This window comes from Pan troglodytes, chromosome 16 (genome assembly GCF_028858775.2).
Source record: "Pan troglodytes isolate AG18354 chromosome 16, NHGRI_mPanTro3-v2.0_pri, whole genome shotgun sequence".
NCBI lineage: Eukaryota > Metazoa > Chordata > Mammalia > Primates > Hominidae > Pan > Pan troglodytes.
Window position 1 is genome coordinate 28,583,765 of NC_072414.2, and position 18,736 is coordinate 28,602,500.

Genomic DNA, 18,736 nt, shown 5'->3' on the forward strand with positions numbered 1-18,736 from the left:
TAGAGACACTTCAGGCAATAGTGGTGGTTAAAATATACCTTTGCTGCAGGGAGAATAATGGAAATTACCACACAGTCTTTTAATCCTTGACTGTTTTCTGCAGTCAGTAGTTCCTTTATCTTTAAAAACATAAAAGAACAACATTTTTTATGAAGTTAAAGAAAAACTGCAATTTGATTTCTTAAAAAGGAAATAATGTCTAAAGCCGTGGAATTTGGTCAAAACACTTGACCTCCTATGCCTTCAATTTTCTAGCAAAAAAGCCACATGCCCCACATTTCAGGGTTGTTTGGAGTATAATGTCACATCATATAAATGCTTAAGCAGGGATATTAGCATACATGATTTGCAGAACTCATTTCTGGGAACTGTTAAGAAGGCAGATTAGCATTGGGATTAAGACTTTGGGCTCTGGAATTGGATATAAATTTTGATTCCCAGGTCTACTGTTCTTCTAGCTGTTTAATTATGTATTTTACTTAACTTCTCTTCCTTCATTTCCCCATCTCTAAAATAGGAGGATAGCAGTACCTACCTCAGAAGATTGTTGTGGGGATAAAATTAAGTGCAAAGGTAGTTATAGAGCCGTTTGGATTTATCTTCAGTTTCCCAGCAAAAGTAGTTGAAAGCCTGGGGCAGTAACCACTTTTTTCATATACATACAGCTCACCCTCTGTATCCATGGGTTCCACATTGGCATATTCAGCTAACAACGGATTGAAAATATTTGGGGGGAAAAAAAGCAATAAAAGTAACACTACAACAACAAAAAATAATAAAAATAAAAAACCAGGCCCGGCGTGGTGGCTCACGCCTGCAATCCCGGCATTTTGGGAGGCCAAGGTGGGCGGATCACTTGAGGTCAGGAATTCAAGACCAGCCTGGACAACATGGTGAAACCCTGTCTCTATTAAAAATACAAAAATTAGCCGGGCGTGGTGGCAGCTATTCTGGAGGCTGAGACAGGACAATAGCTTGAACCAGGAGGCGGAGGTTGCAGTGAGCCGAGACTGCGCCACTGTACTCCATCCTGGGTGACAGAGCGAGACTCTGTCTCAAAAAAAACTGCCCCCCTCAAAAAAACACAATACAGTATTCACAACTGTTTACACAGCATTTACACTGTATTAGGTATTATCAGTAATCAAGAGATGATTTAAATTATACCGGAGAATGTGCATGGGTTATATGCAATACTGTGCCATTTTATGTAAGTGACTTGAACATCCACAGATTTTGATTTCCATGAGGGTCCGGAAACCAGTCCCCCCAACAGATACTGACGTTCAATTATATATTTGACCTATAGTTATTAAGAACTTTTTTTTTTATAGTTGATTACTACTAAGCTTAATGTTGCCATCTACCTAATCATTTATGGGGATATTTGCTGTGGTTAGGCATAAAATGTTTGCATCCTTGATATGCAGTTGGAAATTAGGAAGAGAAGACATAGGGTGGGAGATAGGATGGATACATTTTTCTTTATGTCTTGAATTTAGTTTACAGATTTTTCCCTTTTCCCCCCTCAGTAATTTCCCAGTGTATCAGTAATCTCCCTCCAGATTTCCATTTTGCATTTTGTTCCTAAAAAATAAGCAAAGTTTGTAGTAGTATTATATCAAAGTTTGTGTAGTATTGTTGAATTCTGTTTTAATTTTAGAGAGAAAAATGGCTCCACATTTCAAATTTGTGTGTGGTATGTGTGTGTGTGGCAGGGGGCGTTGGGGGATGTCAAGAGATTGTAGCTGCATTGCTTTTATAGAAAATACGCCTTGACCAGCACTCTGAATCATTAACTACAGACAGCTGGTGTTCCATTGTATTCTTCACAGGTTTAGAGAGGTTGTGCCTAGCAATTGTGAGATGTCCAAGTATATCCAAGTATAATGCTTTGTGGGAGTATCCTGCTTTATCTTTCTTTAATTGGTTTGCTTCTTCCCAAGCTCCAGAAATAATATTTATTTTTCTCAGAGAATGTTGAGCCCAGTAGAGTGTACACATTTAAGCTTCCTAGATTCTATAGAAAAGGAGCTTTAAGGTAAAGGTATTTACTTCCTTGTGGTCTTTTTCAGAGATTGCATACTCAAGAAGAGGAGGAACATAAAATACGTGATGTCTTCTCTTAAGGTTCTGCATGCTTTAGCTCTCCATCTGAAAACATAAGGACCTTCCCTTGCATGAATGTTGCATTGCAACTAAGTCTGTGCTCAGCTCTCCTCTTAATCTGTGCTACACTCTCCCAACTCTTTGAGGCTCTTTCATGTTACTGAGTATCTTAGCTGGGTGGACTTGGGAGCACATTGAGTTAAATATCACATGAGGAACTAGTTTGTTGCCTGTTTTTATATCAGGCATTTGAAAAACGTTGAATGCAATATAACATGAGAAGAAATAGTACTCCATTAATGTTTAAACTCTATATGGGAAAATCACACACCAGTTTAGGATCTCTAGGCGCGTCAATTTAGTGAGTCAGGCACAGACAGAGGAAAAATTTTAGGGAAGCCAATTATAGCCATCAGCTACGGGGAGAACTAGAAATTATGGAAATGGACAATCCCTCTCAAGTGTTCCATCTTGTACATGTGCCACCATTATGGAGCACCTTGTCTCAAAGCCCTTCATCACGCCTCCACCTTACTAGAGAACACAGAAGCCTGGGAAGAGTTTTATTTCTTTGGTTTGGAGATTTTAAAAAATAGACATGTATAATTACACAGAATAAGAAGGGAGGCTGGTGAGCTCAATTCCATGGTCTCTTCAGCAGTTCCACAGTGTCCTCAAGGACCCAAGCTCTTTCCATCTTCCGTCTGCCATCCTCACAGTGCTAGTTTTTTCTTCAGGTCTGTTTCCACATTGCCGCAGCATGGCTGTTGCTGTTCTAGACTTGGACAGGGCTTTACCTAGCCATTCTTTGGGTCCACTCACATGCTCTCCTTTACCCAGACAGCTGTAGGGTGCGGAGCTAAAGCTGGGAGATAGCATGGGAAAAATACAAGCAAAACTGTTTTGATGGGGTTTTAATACTACATCCTGGGTATTTGGTACAAATTAAATGACTGCCTTTTTGATTATGTAAATTTAAAACCCCATATATGCTAAGTGATATAAAGTGTAAAGATTCAGGGTATGATTTACTTCATTCTGTATAAAAAAAATGTGAGTACTTGACAGTGTTCTGATTTTTGCCTTTTTTGTGTGTGTACTTTTGTGTGCGTACTTGAAAGTTTCTTCTAAATCAACTCCCGTCCACCTTGTTTAGTTTTTTGATTCTGATGGCATATTTTCCCATACATGTTACCTTGGGACATTGTAGATGCACTGTGGTACTGTTGAATGTTGGACTGTGATGTTCAAGGTAGACCTTTCAGTTGCACAGAATCTTTCTCCTCTCCTCTTTAGCGAGAAACCACATTTCTTGTGAACCTAGTGAAAGTTGAATTTATTCTGTAACTTCTGTTCCCTTTGGCCGAAACAGATCAAACACGGTGGGACAGTACAGTGGGCACAGGGTAGAGGTGGTGAGTTCCTAAAAATGATAGCCTTGAGATCATGGGACTCTGATCCTCTCCCCACCTGCCCAGTATTTCCCTCCGGTGTCCCTTCTCAGCATTAACACGTTGGAAGAAAGTACAAATAATATACACTGAAGTCCATGTCTTGGTTGTACTAAAACTACTTTCCTGCTCCTTATGGTGTGACATTTGGTCCGAACACTCTTCTATAAGGTTAGCACATACAGAAACAGATAGTTGGCTGGCAGACTACCTAGCAAAGTTCACTTTATTCTCTACAGCTTTGAATTAGTTAAACAAAACCAAAACATTGTGGACCCGAATCTGTCTTTCTGTTGTTACTATGTATACGTAAGTGGTTTTCTCTTTTTATTAATAGTTCTAGCCAGTTTTTACCCCCAGTGTAAGCTGGCAAAAATCACTCTAACCCTCTCGGCCATAGAAAACTGAGTTGCTTCACAGGCTCTGTCCATGGTTTTAGCTGAATTGAATTCTAAGCAGTTTGAAGACATTTTTCTAGCTAAAGACGTTTTTCTATCCTTGGCTTATACAGTACTCTCAACTCCTGACCAACTTCTCATTTTGAACTATTTATTCTTGAACTTATTTCTCCAACTGCCTCTTCCCATTCTGGGCATCTACAGTTATGTTATGTTTTATTTACAGTTTAGTTTTCTTTTCATTGGTCATTGGTCCCTAACTTTCTCATTACAAATACATTTATTTCTATCATCTTTTTTGAAGCACAAAGAATGACATGTTGTGTACCATTAAATGGTTAATAATAAAAATGTATTTTGCTATACAGTGAGGAGGGGGTCTATTTATGGCACATAAATATCTAACATTAATTTATTAAGGGTTTACAAAGATTTGGGCTTCATTTTGCCTCCCTCCCACCCCAGAAGATTATTGTCAGCAACCCTACTAGGGTATGTGATTTGGATGTTAAGCTCGGTCAAGCCAGGCAAAATAGGAAGATTTTATATAAAATTGGCTCTTTCGGCCGGGCGCGGTGGCTCACGCCTGTAATCCCAGCACTTTGGGAGGCCGAGGCGGGCGGATCACGAGGTCAGGAGATCGCGACCATCCTGGCTAACACGGTGAAACCCCGTCTCTACTAAAAATACAAAAAAATTAGCCGGGCGTGGTAGCGGGCGCCTGTAGTCCCAGCTACTCGGGAGGCTGAGGCAGGAGAATGGCGTGAACCCGGGAGGCGGAGCTTGCAGTGAGCCGAGATCGCGCCACTGCACTCCAGCCTGGGCGACAGAGCAAGACTCCGTCTCAAAAAAAAAAAAAAAAAAAAAAAAAAATTGGCTCTTTCAAAGGGGCTTTTCAGTTTTAAAGGGAAATTGAAAAAACCAGACTATAATGGATTTATAATTGTATTTAATCATTTCTCTGCATTTTTGAGTTATTGAAATATTCTTTTAATAATGTATCAGTTTCCTTGGTAAACATTTAGGGTATTTTTTTCTTATCGTACTCTTGTAATTTGGTAAGGGTGGAAAGTTAGAAACCAAATTTGTAATGACATCCAGAAGATGACGACACCTAGACAATGAGTAAACAAATATGGTGTCACTTTATTTCACATTCCCCAAATTACCTGTGATGAGCTTAAGAGATTTTTTCATTTATAAATAGAAAAAAATGTATTCACAGTATTTTGGCATACTATAAAAGTCGAATTATCTAAAATGTAATCTAGTCAGATAGCATTTAGTAGGAAAATAGAAATAATTGTTTTCAAGTTACGATAAGTTAGACGTGTCTGTAAAGGACAGTCGAAAAGAGTAGCAGTGGGGTATTCATTGCTTTTTAGAGAAAGAAAAATTCCATTCCACTTCTAAATGTTAGCAATTGCAAAAGGAAAATTCCCACTTGGGAAGAACGTTTTTCAGGTTGCTTCGTTGCCAGGTGTTTGACATTGTGTGTTGTCTTAGACGAATAAGGCTTAGGGCAGTCTTTAGGAATGATTCACTCCAAGGACCTCTGCTTCCTGCTGTGAAAGCTTGTATTTTCATAGCACGCCAGTATCGGTGGGAATGTTCCAGTGACCACTGTGCTACTTCTAGTAAAGACCAAAGTTTTCTCCCTGAAACTGGGATACCTGTAGAGGAGAATACCTGTCTGCTAACAAAATTAATTTCAGAACATTCTCAATGAATGAAGTGCATGTTCTCTACTGTTTATGAGACTGAACTGTGTCACTTATTAATGGAGATAAGCCTTGCTTTCTTGTGGTCCCTTTTAACACCATTGCATTCTACAAATATGATTTACAATGATTCTAAAGTTTAAAAAAATCAAAATAATGTGATGGTTGCTTTGAGCCCTGTCCATATTTTCCCCTTTCCTTTTTTCTCTCTCCTTGACCCAGCAGCAGGAAGCCTTTGTTTGAGGTGTTCATCTGGAACAACTTTTCCACACTTGTTTTCATGTTCTGTTAGATTACAGGGCAGCAGGCCTACCTTTGAAGCTCCTTTCTCTTTTGTTTCTTTGCCGTGCTCTCCAGTAATTAACTTTGTCCTTCTTTTATTTGTTCCAGTCAATCGCAGGCCACTCTGCTGAGCATCTTCTCCCAGGAGTACCAGGTTAGAAGTTTTCTCCTTTGTGAGGGTTGACAGGTGCCTAATTGAATGATGAATGTCCCTTTATTTCTTTGTAATTGAACTGCCAGCTCTCTGATTGGGTTGGAGGATGTTCTCCTTTCCACATCAAGCACCGCCTGCGTCTCGGTGGAGGCCTGCCAAGCCTACCCATCCATCTGTCTAATAACATCTAGCCTTTGCTTATTTGGTGGACCTGTAATAAATTATGCTAAACCATTATTATTCTGACAATAATAATTTCCCTGTGTTGCGTGGTTCCATGTGCTAAATGTTTGCTGACTTGCACTGTCAGTGCCGCTTTCCATTGCTGACAGAGATGATGATAAATGACCATTGCTGGAGTGGCAGAAGGCAAGAGAGGCAGAAAATGGAGTCATTTATCATGAGATGACAGGTGTCAGTCAAGTGGCAAGTCTCTATGGAATTACTTTTTGTAGTTTTCAAATAAGTTGTTTTTAAGCAATGTTCTTCCTGGTTAAAAATGGCAATTGGATTGTAAAACTAGAGTGCAGAGGACTTAGATGGAATTGAATTGAGGGAAAATTAATACAAAGGTTGAAAGAGGGAACAGGTTTTTCTTTGCCCTCTGTAGCCCTAAGCAAACTTATTTAGATTCAATTACTATGACCCTGTTGGCTTTTACATATATACCGTACCTTGTGGTACAGTCTGAAGACATCCCAGCCAAGCAATGGAGATTAAAATGCATAGGATCATAGAGTAGAAGGAAAAGAAGTCCTGCCATCACCACAAATCCCAAGCTATTATTCAATGTTCCCTATGTGCTAGTCACTGGGCTCAAGAAATAATGTCATTCTTGTTTTGAACCTGTGACATATCAAAGATTTTTTTGTGTTTTTTTTTTTTTTCTTTCAGAAACACATTAAAAGAACACATGCCAAACATCATACTTCAGAAGCAATTGAAAGTTACTACCAGAGGTATGACCTTCCTGCCCCACTAGAGGGTATCATAGTACCTATTAATTGTAATAATAATTATGAATAAGTTAGGTTATTAATTTTCTATGTCATATCCCAAGACATTGTGTTTTAAGTCTTTTATTCAAAACTTTTAGTATGTTTTTGAATGAGTTTTCAAATGCTTTGTTTTGTAGATCTAAAGAGTATGGTAAGGCTGTCTTGACTTGTGTGTGTGTGTTTGTGTGTGTGTGTGCCCATACTATGTGAGATGTAGTTACAATATTATGAAATCTCAGTTGGCTACTTGAAACTTATTATAAGTGCATATCCTGTCTAAATGCATATGCTCATATATACATATATCTACATATATTTGAAAGTTCTCAAACTAATTTTCATTTCTTAGATTAGCAAGTTGAAAAAAGAAGATGGAATTTGGATGTCGTTTTATTTTGCATCATAGGTATTAGGATATCCATTTTAGAAATGAAAAAAGATGTATCAAGTAAAGGCATTTGGAGATATATTGTAGTGTATAACGGTCACATTTTAAAGGGGATTTTGTATTTTTAAAAGACAACCTTGGGTATTAAATCAACAGCATAGTATCCAGGAGATATTTTAATTTCAGCCTAATTTATTATGAATAGATTTCAACTTCTTGTTCTGAAACAATATTTAAAATAGCTCTGATTTTTTTATTCTAAAATTTGTATTGTCATTGTAATATGACTGAATAATTTATAACACTAAATGGTAATGGTTTGCATTAGAAATTGTTAGTTGGTTTCTTAAATCTTTCAGGGGCACATTGGCAATGAAAACTGTTTGAAATCTGCTCTTAAATTATTATACTTAAGATTGACAGATGAACCTTTCTGTGGTGAGAATGACACCACTGATTTTAGATGAATGATTTTTATGCATAAAAATTTTATGAATGAAATAAATATGTGGATAAAATATTGGTGTCATGTTTCGGTAGTCATTTTATTTAGAATCAAGAAAGGGATATTGAACAGGAAAGTCACAGAAGTTAGATATTTTAAAAAAAAATATTCACTGCTATATGTGGTAAAAGATATGCTTTGTTTTGAGTAGTAATACCTGTCAAAGAAAGATAACATGCACTCATTACACACACACAGACACAGACACATACACACACACATTTTTGTGTCTAGGAGAGATCCTCTCTAAACAAGACTTTGTAAAGTTTGATGATTTATTCAAAAGTCATAACCTTCTTGGTGAAATTGACATTCAAATTAAAGTCATAGCCTAAATTATACATATGAAATTAAAAATGGCCCATGAAGTGCTGTGAAGCCTGCAACTGTGTTGGCATCCAGACTCTTCAAAGAAGCACTGAAGGTTATTTACATGCCAAAAAATACATTCTTGTTTGTAAACATTATAGTCCTAGGCTGTCATATAAAAGTATGATTTTATGTCTGGATTTTAAAGGCTTGTAATGTATACAAAGGAAAATAGAGCATTTTAAAGGAAAATGTGCTCTTTTCCTGGAAATTCAGAGATCCACTAACAGGTAATGGGGCTGCCTTCTGATACTCATTTGCCTCATTGTAAGGAGGTTGTTTTAGTTATTAATACATGATTTTTAGGATCACTAGGTGCTGCTATTTCAAATCTAAGTTTCATTAAAAAGTATATCTAATTGTTGAAGTATGAACATACTTTTGTTGGATTATCTGGGTAGTATAGGCCATAAATAAATAAATATCTTTTTTTTTTTTTTTTGAGACAGTGTCTCTCTCTGTCACCCAGTCTGAGGTGCAGTGGCACGATCATAACTCACTGCAGCCTCAAACTCCTGGCCTCAGGCAATCCTACTGCCTCAGTCTCCTGAGTAGCTGGGACTACAGGTGCACACCACCATGGCCAGCTAATTAAAAAAAAAAAAGTTTATAGAGACAGGGTCTTGCTACTTTGCCCAGGCTGTTCTTGAACTTCTGGCCTCAAGTAATCTCCCACCTCAGCCTCCCAAAGTGCTGGGATTACACGCCTGAGCCACTGTGCCTGGCCCAGAAATAAATACCTTTAAGTATACCCAATGATGAACAGTTGAGTAGGTAATAATGAGAATACATAAATAGATTTCTTTCAATTTATTTAAATATGACAGTCTCAATTATTTCGAGGAGTTACAGCATTTGAAACAAAAACATGAAGTTAGACCGTAATGGGCAGTCTCAGAAGAAAGCAGTCTGACCACTTTCTGACTTTACCAACCTGCTGTCTGACTTTCTGCCCTGCACTTTGCACTTAGGGACAGGCCACGTTGTTACCTTTCAGATGGATTGACCTCAGTAGCCTTTTGTTTGAAATGTGCAGGTCAAATGTTCCTGTCTGTGCTAAGGTAAATTGGCTTTAAAAGGTTTTTGTTTGTTTTCCAGCAGATTAGAATAAAGCCAAATTGTATTTGTTATATCAAAATATATTTAAGCAATTTGAAAATGTTAATGGCAATTTAATTTAATTTTTTTCTTTTATAAAGTAATACTCAGCTATTGTGAAAATTAAGCACATTTGTGATAGTATTTTTTTTTTTTTTTTTTTTTTTTGAGACGGAGTCTCACTCTGTCGCCCAGGCTGGAGCACAGTGACGCAATCTCGGCTCACTGCAAACTCCACCTCCCGGGCTCACGCCATTCTCCTGGCTCAGCCTCCCGGGTAGCTGGGACTACAGGTGCCCGCCACCACGCCTGGCTAATTTTTTGTATTTTTAATAGAGACGGGGTTTCACCGTGTTAGCTAGGATGGTCTTGATCTCCTGACCTTGTGATCCGTCCGCCTCGGCCTCCCAAAGTGCTGGGATTACAGGCGTGAGCCACCGTGCCCAGCTGTGATAGTATTAAAAAGGAATGAATGATTGCCCATAATTGTGCCACTGAGAGATCTCTACTGGCATTTTACATTTTAGTCTTTTGTCAGCCCATTTTTATATTGATGAGGTCATATTATATAAGCAATTGTGAATCCTGAGTTTTACACCTGGAAAAATGTATATGATATAATATTATTTTGTAAAAAGCGTTTTGTAAACATTTTTTGATTGCCTTATTTCATCATATGAAAGTATCATAATTTACTGAATTATTCCTTTGTCGAGCATAAATGTTTCCAATATTCTATTTTTTTTTTTTTTTTGAGACGGAGTCTCCCTCTGTCGCCCAGGCTGGAGTGCAGTGGCGCAATCTCAGCTCACTGCAAGCTCTGCCTCCTGGGTTCACACCACTCTCCTGCCTCAGCCTCCCGAGCTGCTGGGACTATAGGCGCCCACCACCACACCCGGCTAATTTTTTGTATTTTTAATAGAGACAGGTTTCACCGTGCTTGCCAGGATGGTCTCGATCTCCTGACCTCGTGATCCGCCTGCCTCGGCCTCCCAAAGTGCTGGGATTATAGGCGTGAACCACTGCGCCTGGCCTCCAATGTTCTATTATTGTAAATAATACTGTGATAAACATCTTGATGCATGAGTCTGCTTTTAAATTAGTTTCTTAATATTTCTATATATGTAATTATTGGTGCAAACAATGTGAACATTTTAAAAAAGTATTACATATTGCCAAACTACTGTCTAGAAATGTTCTGCTTGTTGCATATGTTGAACAGGGTGGATCTGCTGTAAATGTATTTGTTTTCCAATCTGTTTCCCAACTATATCCTATAACACTTCATAAGTGCTAGGAAAAAAAAAGTTTAATTTGAGGTTGTATTTATCTTTTCTGGAAACTTTAATTATCCCCCACATCAAAGTGACAGATCAGGCTTTATTTAAATTTTCAGATATGTAATCAAAGCGACATACTAATTACTGAAAATATTCCATAAAGACATAATCAGAAAATCCTAATGGTACCTTTCTCTGCATCCTCATAGTATCCTGTGCAAACTTACAGCATTGCAGTTTTCACACTGGTATAATGGTTTGCTTCTGTCTCCAGCTAGCCTGAAAACTCTTTGGGGTAGGGCTACACAAAAACAGATGAATGATGGACCCTCATCCAACTCTGGCAAAGATCTGAATTGCAATTGGGATATAAGGGTGTCATCCTTAATACTATATTAAGGTGACCTAGGCTCCATTCCTGATGCCTATTTGCCAGTTAAAACAACTTTATACAGAAGCTATATGTCATCATCTAGCTTTGCTACAGGAGGACTAACAAATACACATCCTGTGGGTGAAATCAGCCTTAAAAGGTCCTCAGAGAAGGCCCATTTTACGATGTTCTTTGAGTGTGAAAGACTCATTTATATCTAAGATGAAACTAATGTGTACTCATTTCAAATATAAGGCAAAGTTCTCCATGCTGTGGCCTAAGATGATCCACAACCCTGTCACTGAGTGTCTTCTCTCAGCTTGGAACACCTTCTGTTTCCCTACAAACTGGTAAAGATGATAAGTTCATTTCTAGACTTCTGCATAAACACGTTGCCCCGGACACCCCGAATTGATAATTCTTGGAACTCCCACAGCACTCTGTATAGACATACCTCTGTTAGCACTTCTCTTGCTGCATTTTACATACTTACATACACAGCTCTTTTCCCACCAAAAAGGACAGTGGAAGGCAGGTACTGTGTCTTATATATGTATTGTTGGTTTTTAGCATTGTAAATGGGGCATAATGAGTGTAAAGTAGATGGTGCTAATTGAACAAAAAAGTGGTCCAAATTTTCAGAAACTATTTTTATCACATATGTTACCAGTATCATATTTAAGCCAACCTTTTTTACATGTGAACATCTGAATAAAGTTCTGTAGATCTGATCTTCTAACGCTGCTAAAGCTGGCTCCTCCGCCAGTGTGCTGGGAGAAGGGAGGAAATGGAGACAATATTTCTAAACTTTGCTATTGATGGGGACTTGCAGATCTGACCAACTGTGTGCATGTGCACTTATGCTCATGTGCACCGATTTAGGCGGACCTAAACAAATTTCACCAAGAATCTTTCCTGTTTAGAAATAAAATGGCGTTAGTACAGTGTGAAAGAATAGAGATATTTTCAAAGTAAACTCTCGAGCTGTGTCTATTTATATACAACATGGAGAATTGAGGAAATTTCTTCAATAATTCAAAAGCTTGAGAAAACTTTTATTTATTTATTTATTTATTTATTTATTTATTTATTTATTTATTATTTGAGACAGAACCTTTCTCTGTCACTCAGGCTGCAGTGCAGTGGTGCAATCTCGGCTCACTGCAACCTCCACCTCCCAGGTTCAAGAGATTTTTGTGCCTCAGCCTCCTGAGTAGTTGGGACTACAGGCACGCGCCACCATGCTGGGCTAATTTTTGTGCTTTTAGTAGAGACAAAGTTTCACCATGCTGTGCAGGGAGGTCTCAAACTCCTGGCCTCAAATGATCCACCCGCCTTGGCCTCCCAAAGTGCTGGGATTACAGGTCTGAGCCACCGTGCCCAGCCAGAAAACATTTTCTACTATCTGGATATTATAAGATTTCTGTTAACCATTATGAAATCATGTAAAATACAGATTTTGATGGGAGGCAGAGGCAAGCGGATCACCTGAGATCAGGAGTTCGAGACCAGCTTAGCCAACATGGCAAAACCCCATCTCTACTAAAAGCACAAAAACTAGCCAGGTGTGGTGGCACACTCCTGTAATCTCAGCTACTTGGGAGACTGAGGCAGGAGAATTGCTTGAACCCAGGAGGTGAAGGTTGCAGTGAGCCGAGATTGCACCACTGCACTCCAGCCTGGGTGACAGAGCAAGACTTCATCTCAAAAAAAAAATAAAAAAAAAATACAGTCTTTGAATTCTTAGTTGGTATCAACTCAATGCTAGCAAGAATGCAGAGACACATGAATTCTCCTGGGCATTAGGAATGGAGCCCAGGTCACCTTAATGTAGTGTTGAGAATGACATCTGTATATCCCAGTTGCAATTTGGATGTTTGCCAGGGTTGGATGAAGGTTCAACATTCATTTGTGTAGCCCTACCCCAAAGAGTGTTCAGGGTAACTGGAGACAGAAGCAAACCATTATACCAGTGTGAAAAGTGCAATGCTATAAGTTTGCACAAGATCATGATGAGGATGCAGAGAAAGGTACCATTAGAATTTTCTAATTATGTCTTTATGGAATATTTTCAGTAATTAGTATGTCCCTTTGATTACATATCTGAAAATTTAAATAAAGCCTGATCTGTCACTTTGATGTGGGGGATAATTAAAGTTTCCAGAAAAGACAAATATAACCTTAAATTAAACTTAATTTTTTTTCCTACTGCTTATGAGGTGTTACAGGTTATAGTTGGGAAACAGATTGGAAAACAAATACATTTAGAGCAGATCCACCATGTTCAATGTATGTGGCACCTCACTAGGCCTCGAGGGATCAGGGTTCTATTTCAGAGTTCTATAGCTTTATTGTTTACCAGCTAAGAGAGCCCAGATGGGTTTTATCAGTGCCCTGGGGTTTGGTTTCTTTATATGACCAACTGGGAAGCTTTACCAACCTCATAATTAGGAATTTCCACAGTATTAAGTATGGTCATGCTTTTAATATTATCCAGACTATATAGATACAGAGGATTGTAATTATGGTTTAATCATCTTCTGTTTCTTTAAACTTGATAGAAGTTCTTCACTGGTCATTAGCAGGATAATGATTGATGCAACTTTTACATGAAGCCATGTCATTTTGACTTAAAGCAACAGATCTCTGGTATAAAAGGTAGTCTGGCATCTAGCTGCTACTCTCTTTCACTGTTTGCAGTCAGCTCTCACCATGGCATGCTCCTTCTTTTCATGCTGATCTCTGCTCGAGTGTCACTCCCTCAGAGAGGGGCTTCCTGAACAACCCATCTAAGTTTACATTTTATTCTAGCATATACCATTATACTGTATATTTATCTCCCTGCCTTTTTATTGTTTGTGTCACCACTGTAATATAATCTCTGTGATGATGGGACCATGAATGGTTTTTTTTCCCGCTGTTGCTTCTTCAGAACCTGGAATAAGGCCTGACACATAGCGCTCCAAAATACTTGTCGGGTAACTGAAACTGAAGTAGAAAGCTGTAAAGATATCCCAATATTGGTATAGGCTTGAATACGCTGACCCAGAATCAGAAACCATAGTAAATACGCACTCTTGGTGGTTACAGGCACACAATCAGCTGGTCTGACTTGACTGAACTGATTGGTGGTTCCTTGGGTGGTATCAGTGCAGTGGCCTTGTTTGTGAAAAATTGATGTGAGGTTCTTAACGGACCTGTTTCCCAGGGACCTTTCTCTAAAGCACATTTGCCTTGTTTTATTTATTTATTTTTTCCTCTTGCTTCTGAACGTCCTTATTTTCCAATTAGTTTCCCAAATAATACATTCAAGGGTGGCCCCAATATGTGGAAAATTGCTTTGTTAGAATTATTTTGAAGTTACAATGATCCGGAGGTTCTCCCCACCTTAAATAATTTGCTGTTACCCCACTTTGCTTACAGGAAAATTATACAACTTTATAAATATACTCATGAAATAATATAATTTAGTACCTGCTTCTGGCAGTTATATGGAAGACCTCACCTGTTGACTTTATTACTGTCAGACAAATACCCAGAGCTTATTCACTTAAATAATATACTGTAGGGAAAATTTCCATACCTAATTCTGCTTTCTTGTCCAATATGGTTTTTAAAAATTATTTAATTTTTCATTTGTTAAAGGAAAAGTATAAGGTGATTTTTTATTATATAATCACCTACTATAAACAAAGTACTTGGTAGGCATAATAAATTAAATAAAATACAATTCTCCAACCTTCATGAAGCTTTCAACATTACAGTGGGGGATGGGTTTGAGGTAGCCAAGTAATAGGCAAATACAATATGCTACGTTACATGATAGAAAGATGTACAGGGTATTCCTCGATTGCATATGAGGAGCACTTAACTTATATGGTAGTGGATCAAAGAAGGTGACATCTGAATTGAATCATGAGTTATCCAGGTGAGGGATGGGAGCGGGAGACAGTGACTAGAGATGAGGCTGGCAGAGTAGAGTAGGTAGAAACCAGATTATGAAGAACCTTACAAGAGCTGTTAAATGGTTATAATTTAATCTTGAGATTTAATGTGGGGCCTTGAAGTGTTATAACAAGGGGAATGACACATTCAAATTTTTGTAAAAAAAAAAAAAAATCCCCCCAGCTTCCATGTCTGGGGTTTGGTTTTGTTTGGGGATTTTGGGGAGTTGTGTGTTTTTTTCCAGTGGAGTGAGAGGCTAATGAGAGCTGGAGGTTCTTCCACAAATCCAGGGCAGATAAGGTGATGGCTTGTATTGCCTGTCACAGGTGTGCTGACCCACTGATGACATGTCTGTTCCATCGTTTTCTTAATAAGGTGTCAAGCAGCCCTGTGAAACAGGTAAAGGAAAAGGCAAGATGGGTGCATGAATGCTTTTCTCAAGCTATATAAGTCAACTTCTTTCCTTTCCATGCAATCGTTGTCTGTGGTAGAGACAAGGCAGAGTGATATGGATAGTTCCTCTTGTTCACTTTATATGGTAGGAGGTGAAAGAAAACAAGGGAGACCTAAGTATTTACACCTTCTGCCCCCACCTTCAGCTTCTTAGTTGCCAGTGGTTTTGAGGTGAGTTGTTTGTGTTATGTTTTTCCCTTCAATGCTTTCCTATGAAAGTAGCTTACTTTAACTAGAGTTGAGCGTGGCATTTGTCCAGGAGAAACATGTATACACACAGGGGATGCTGACAAGTCTATGCTGGCCTTTTCTTGTCACTGCATTACCACTTGGCTTTGTCTTGTCTAGGTACCTGAATGGAGTGGTGAAAAATGGAGCTGCCCCAGTGCTCCTGGACCTGGCCAATGAGGTAATGTTATTGTTACGATTTTATTTAAACCTGCGTGTAACCTAAGGGGCCTGTCTAGAGTAACTTTGCTTACAATTATAATTACCTTTGGAAAAAAAAAGGATTTGAGGTGCATTAGACATTTAAATTGCTCCCTGATCTCTTTGTACTTTTAGTAATTGGACAAAGAACTTCACATATTAATAAATCAGTTGACATAATTAGTCTACTTCTTTTAAGGCAAATGTATAAACAGCCTCTTGGTTTCTTATTTTGTGGAAAATTTCAACCAAACAGCTCAGGACATGCTTTTCTTAGGATAGGTTGTCTTAATTTAGTGTGAGAAATACGTGTGTCAAGTAAAGAGATGGATGCCAAAAAAAAAAAAAAAAAAAAATCTTATAAAAATGAAGAGAGAAATTGTATACTTAAAGATGTACTTGATTCATTTTTTTGTTAGCAAACTTTTATTATAATAAAGGATACATGCCTTGTAGAAAAGTCTCCTTCTTTATATGAAGAAGCATAGTGTTCTTAATAACACCAAGTAAGAAGTGATTTATTGAACTTATTCGTTAACTCTGATCTGCTTCTGTTTGGGGAAACAAATAACAGCCTTACATTTAAAAAGGGAAACCCTACAGATTTCCCATGAATGAAGAAGCTATGAAAAGTTCATAATAGTTGCAGAGAGCATACCAAAAAAAAAAATTTAATTCCTAAACTTTAAAATATTTATCCACTGTAATAAGAGCAATACAGTATTTAGTCTGACTTGGAACTGCTTATGCAAACCTCGTAGGGATGGAATGAAATGTACACTGTTTTTGTGTTGCATTATAATGGAAAACATAGAAGCAAGGCAGAAAATGTGTGTTTGCATTAAAGATGACTCGGTACTGTGAGCATTAAGTGTTGCAGTAGCAGCAAGTTCTACATGTTATATTAGCAAGGAAGGATGGCTTCCCTCACAGCTTCTGTCTGCTGCTATACACTGCTGCAGTCAACAAATGAGCAATTACCTATCAGTTACTAGATGGTTTTAATAGTCTAAGCAATGTCTACACAATCAGATAGGATAGTTAACATATAGAATGAATTTCTGTGCGCCTCCTAGGAAAACAAGTATTTTATTCTTTTTTTGTTTTTTCCATTTCTAGAGCAGAGTGCTTTTTTTTTTTTTTTTGCTTTTTTTGCTTTTTTTGAGACAGAGTCTCACTCTGTTGCCAGGCTGGACTGCAGTGGCGTGATCTTAGCTCATTGCAACCTCTGCCTCCCGGGTTCAAGAGATTCTCCTGCTTCAGCCTCCTGAGTTGCTGGGACTACAGGCCTGTGCCACCATGCCCAGCTAATTTTTGTATTTTTAATAGAGACGGGGTTTCATCATGTTGGCCAGGATGGTCTTGATCTCCTGACCTTGTGGTCCACCTGCTTTGGCCTCCCAAAGTGCTTGGATTACAGGCGTGAGCCACCACGCCCGGCCAGCAGGCTGGTTTTTAAATGTCTCTAGACTTGTTTGTTACAAGTTTATGCTATTAGTAACTTGAGGTATCTGAGCTTTAACTAGGAGTTTAGTGATGGTCTTTTATGAAAAAGAAGAATAAGCTAGCAGCATTCCAGACACAGCATCTAGAAAGAATGTGATGCAAATATGGTACCCATCTATATAGATGATGATGTTGATGATATAAGTTTTATATCATAGCAATTTATATTCATTTGAATTTTTAATGGATAGTTCTATATCCATTAAATATTTAGCTGACCTCAGTTTCAATCTTCTAGTAATATGGAAAAATTTAACCTACCAACACATTTTCTCCTACATCAATAAACCTTTTATTTACCATGAATATATAGCAGTATTTAGCCAAGGGAAAACGTAGTTGTTTAAAGACTTTTCCTCCGTTTTGGCTACAGACTAGTACAGAAAGAATAGCACTTTTCTATGAAATTGATAATGCATTAGGGAAATTTAGGAATGGCTGGTACCATATCATAGCTTCTAAACAACCAAGGTGCCATTTTTTCCAGATAGGTAATACTTAGATAACATACACTTGCATCTGGTGACAATTGATGTGATGGTAATACTTTTTGAGCTGATATTTATTTAATCAGGGGAAACTATAAAAATTGATGAGAAATATATAGCATTGGTACATTACAGGGTGCAGCAACTCTCTTAGACAAGAGCATTGTATTTTTGTTATCTTTTTGGGGGGCTAAGGGCTGTATGTGGTCATCATTGATTTTATAAATGTCTTCATACTACTTTTCCAGTTTCAAGTCTAAAATTGAACATTTTAGGAATTCACACTTCGTTAGTGATAATAAGATCAGTCATTCTGTTCTCTCCACACAAATATTTTCAAGTGAGATTTGAAGCACTGTGCATTTTATTTACATGCTAAATTCTGACATGAAGCATGATGGCCCTATTTCAGAGAAAGATGGACACATGATTAATATGAAAATTAGGGAGATGCAAGTACCTGAACTAATAAGGTAGTCCTTATTCAGGCTGGACTACCTTCAGTAATTTCACCATTTTTCATGTGTCAGCTCTGATGTGGGTTACTAGGAATAAGCAGCTTCGTGGAAAGCATTTCTTTCTACTTGGGGAATTTAAGGGCATCCAAGTACATACGTATTTGAAAAAACTGTTCATACAAATGAAGCCAGCCTTTTTGTCTAGTTACTAAATCAAGATAAAATTTTGGTATGAATACGGGACTTGAAAACCTGTCGGGAAAAATTCATGGTGATAATATATGAGGAACGTTTGCTGTCTTCCACCTAAGATAAAGAGACTCGTTTTAGT

At 38.0% G+C, this 18,736-nt stretch overlaps 1 protein-coding gene across 18 annotated transcripts in view; it reads left to right on the forward strand.

Moving 5' to 3' along the window:
- Positions 1-18,736, forward strand: part of CDIN1 (CDAN1 interacting nuclease 1) — a 234,067-nt gene that overhangs the window by 62,309 nt on the left and 153,022 nt on the right. For 14 of the 18 annotated variants that reach the window (XR_008539534.2, XM_024349115.3, XM_063794701.1 and 11 more), the window contains exons 2-4: positions 6,070-6,115; positions 7,010-7,074; positions 15,873-15,933. Coding sequence is in view for 15 of the 18 variants with exons in the window: in XM_024349115.3 (XP_024204883.2) it covers positions 6,070-6,115; positions 7,010-7,074; positions 15,873-15,933 (172 nt within the window). In the remaining 3 variants the exon portion in view is untranslated. Of the gene's footprint in view, positions 1-2,074; positions 2,131-6,069; positions 6,116-7,009; positions 7,075-15,872; positions 15,934-18,736 lie in introns of those variants that run through there. The other 4 variants (XM_063794700.1, XM_063794706.1, XM_063794708.1 and 1 more) reach the window with 3 other exon arrangements.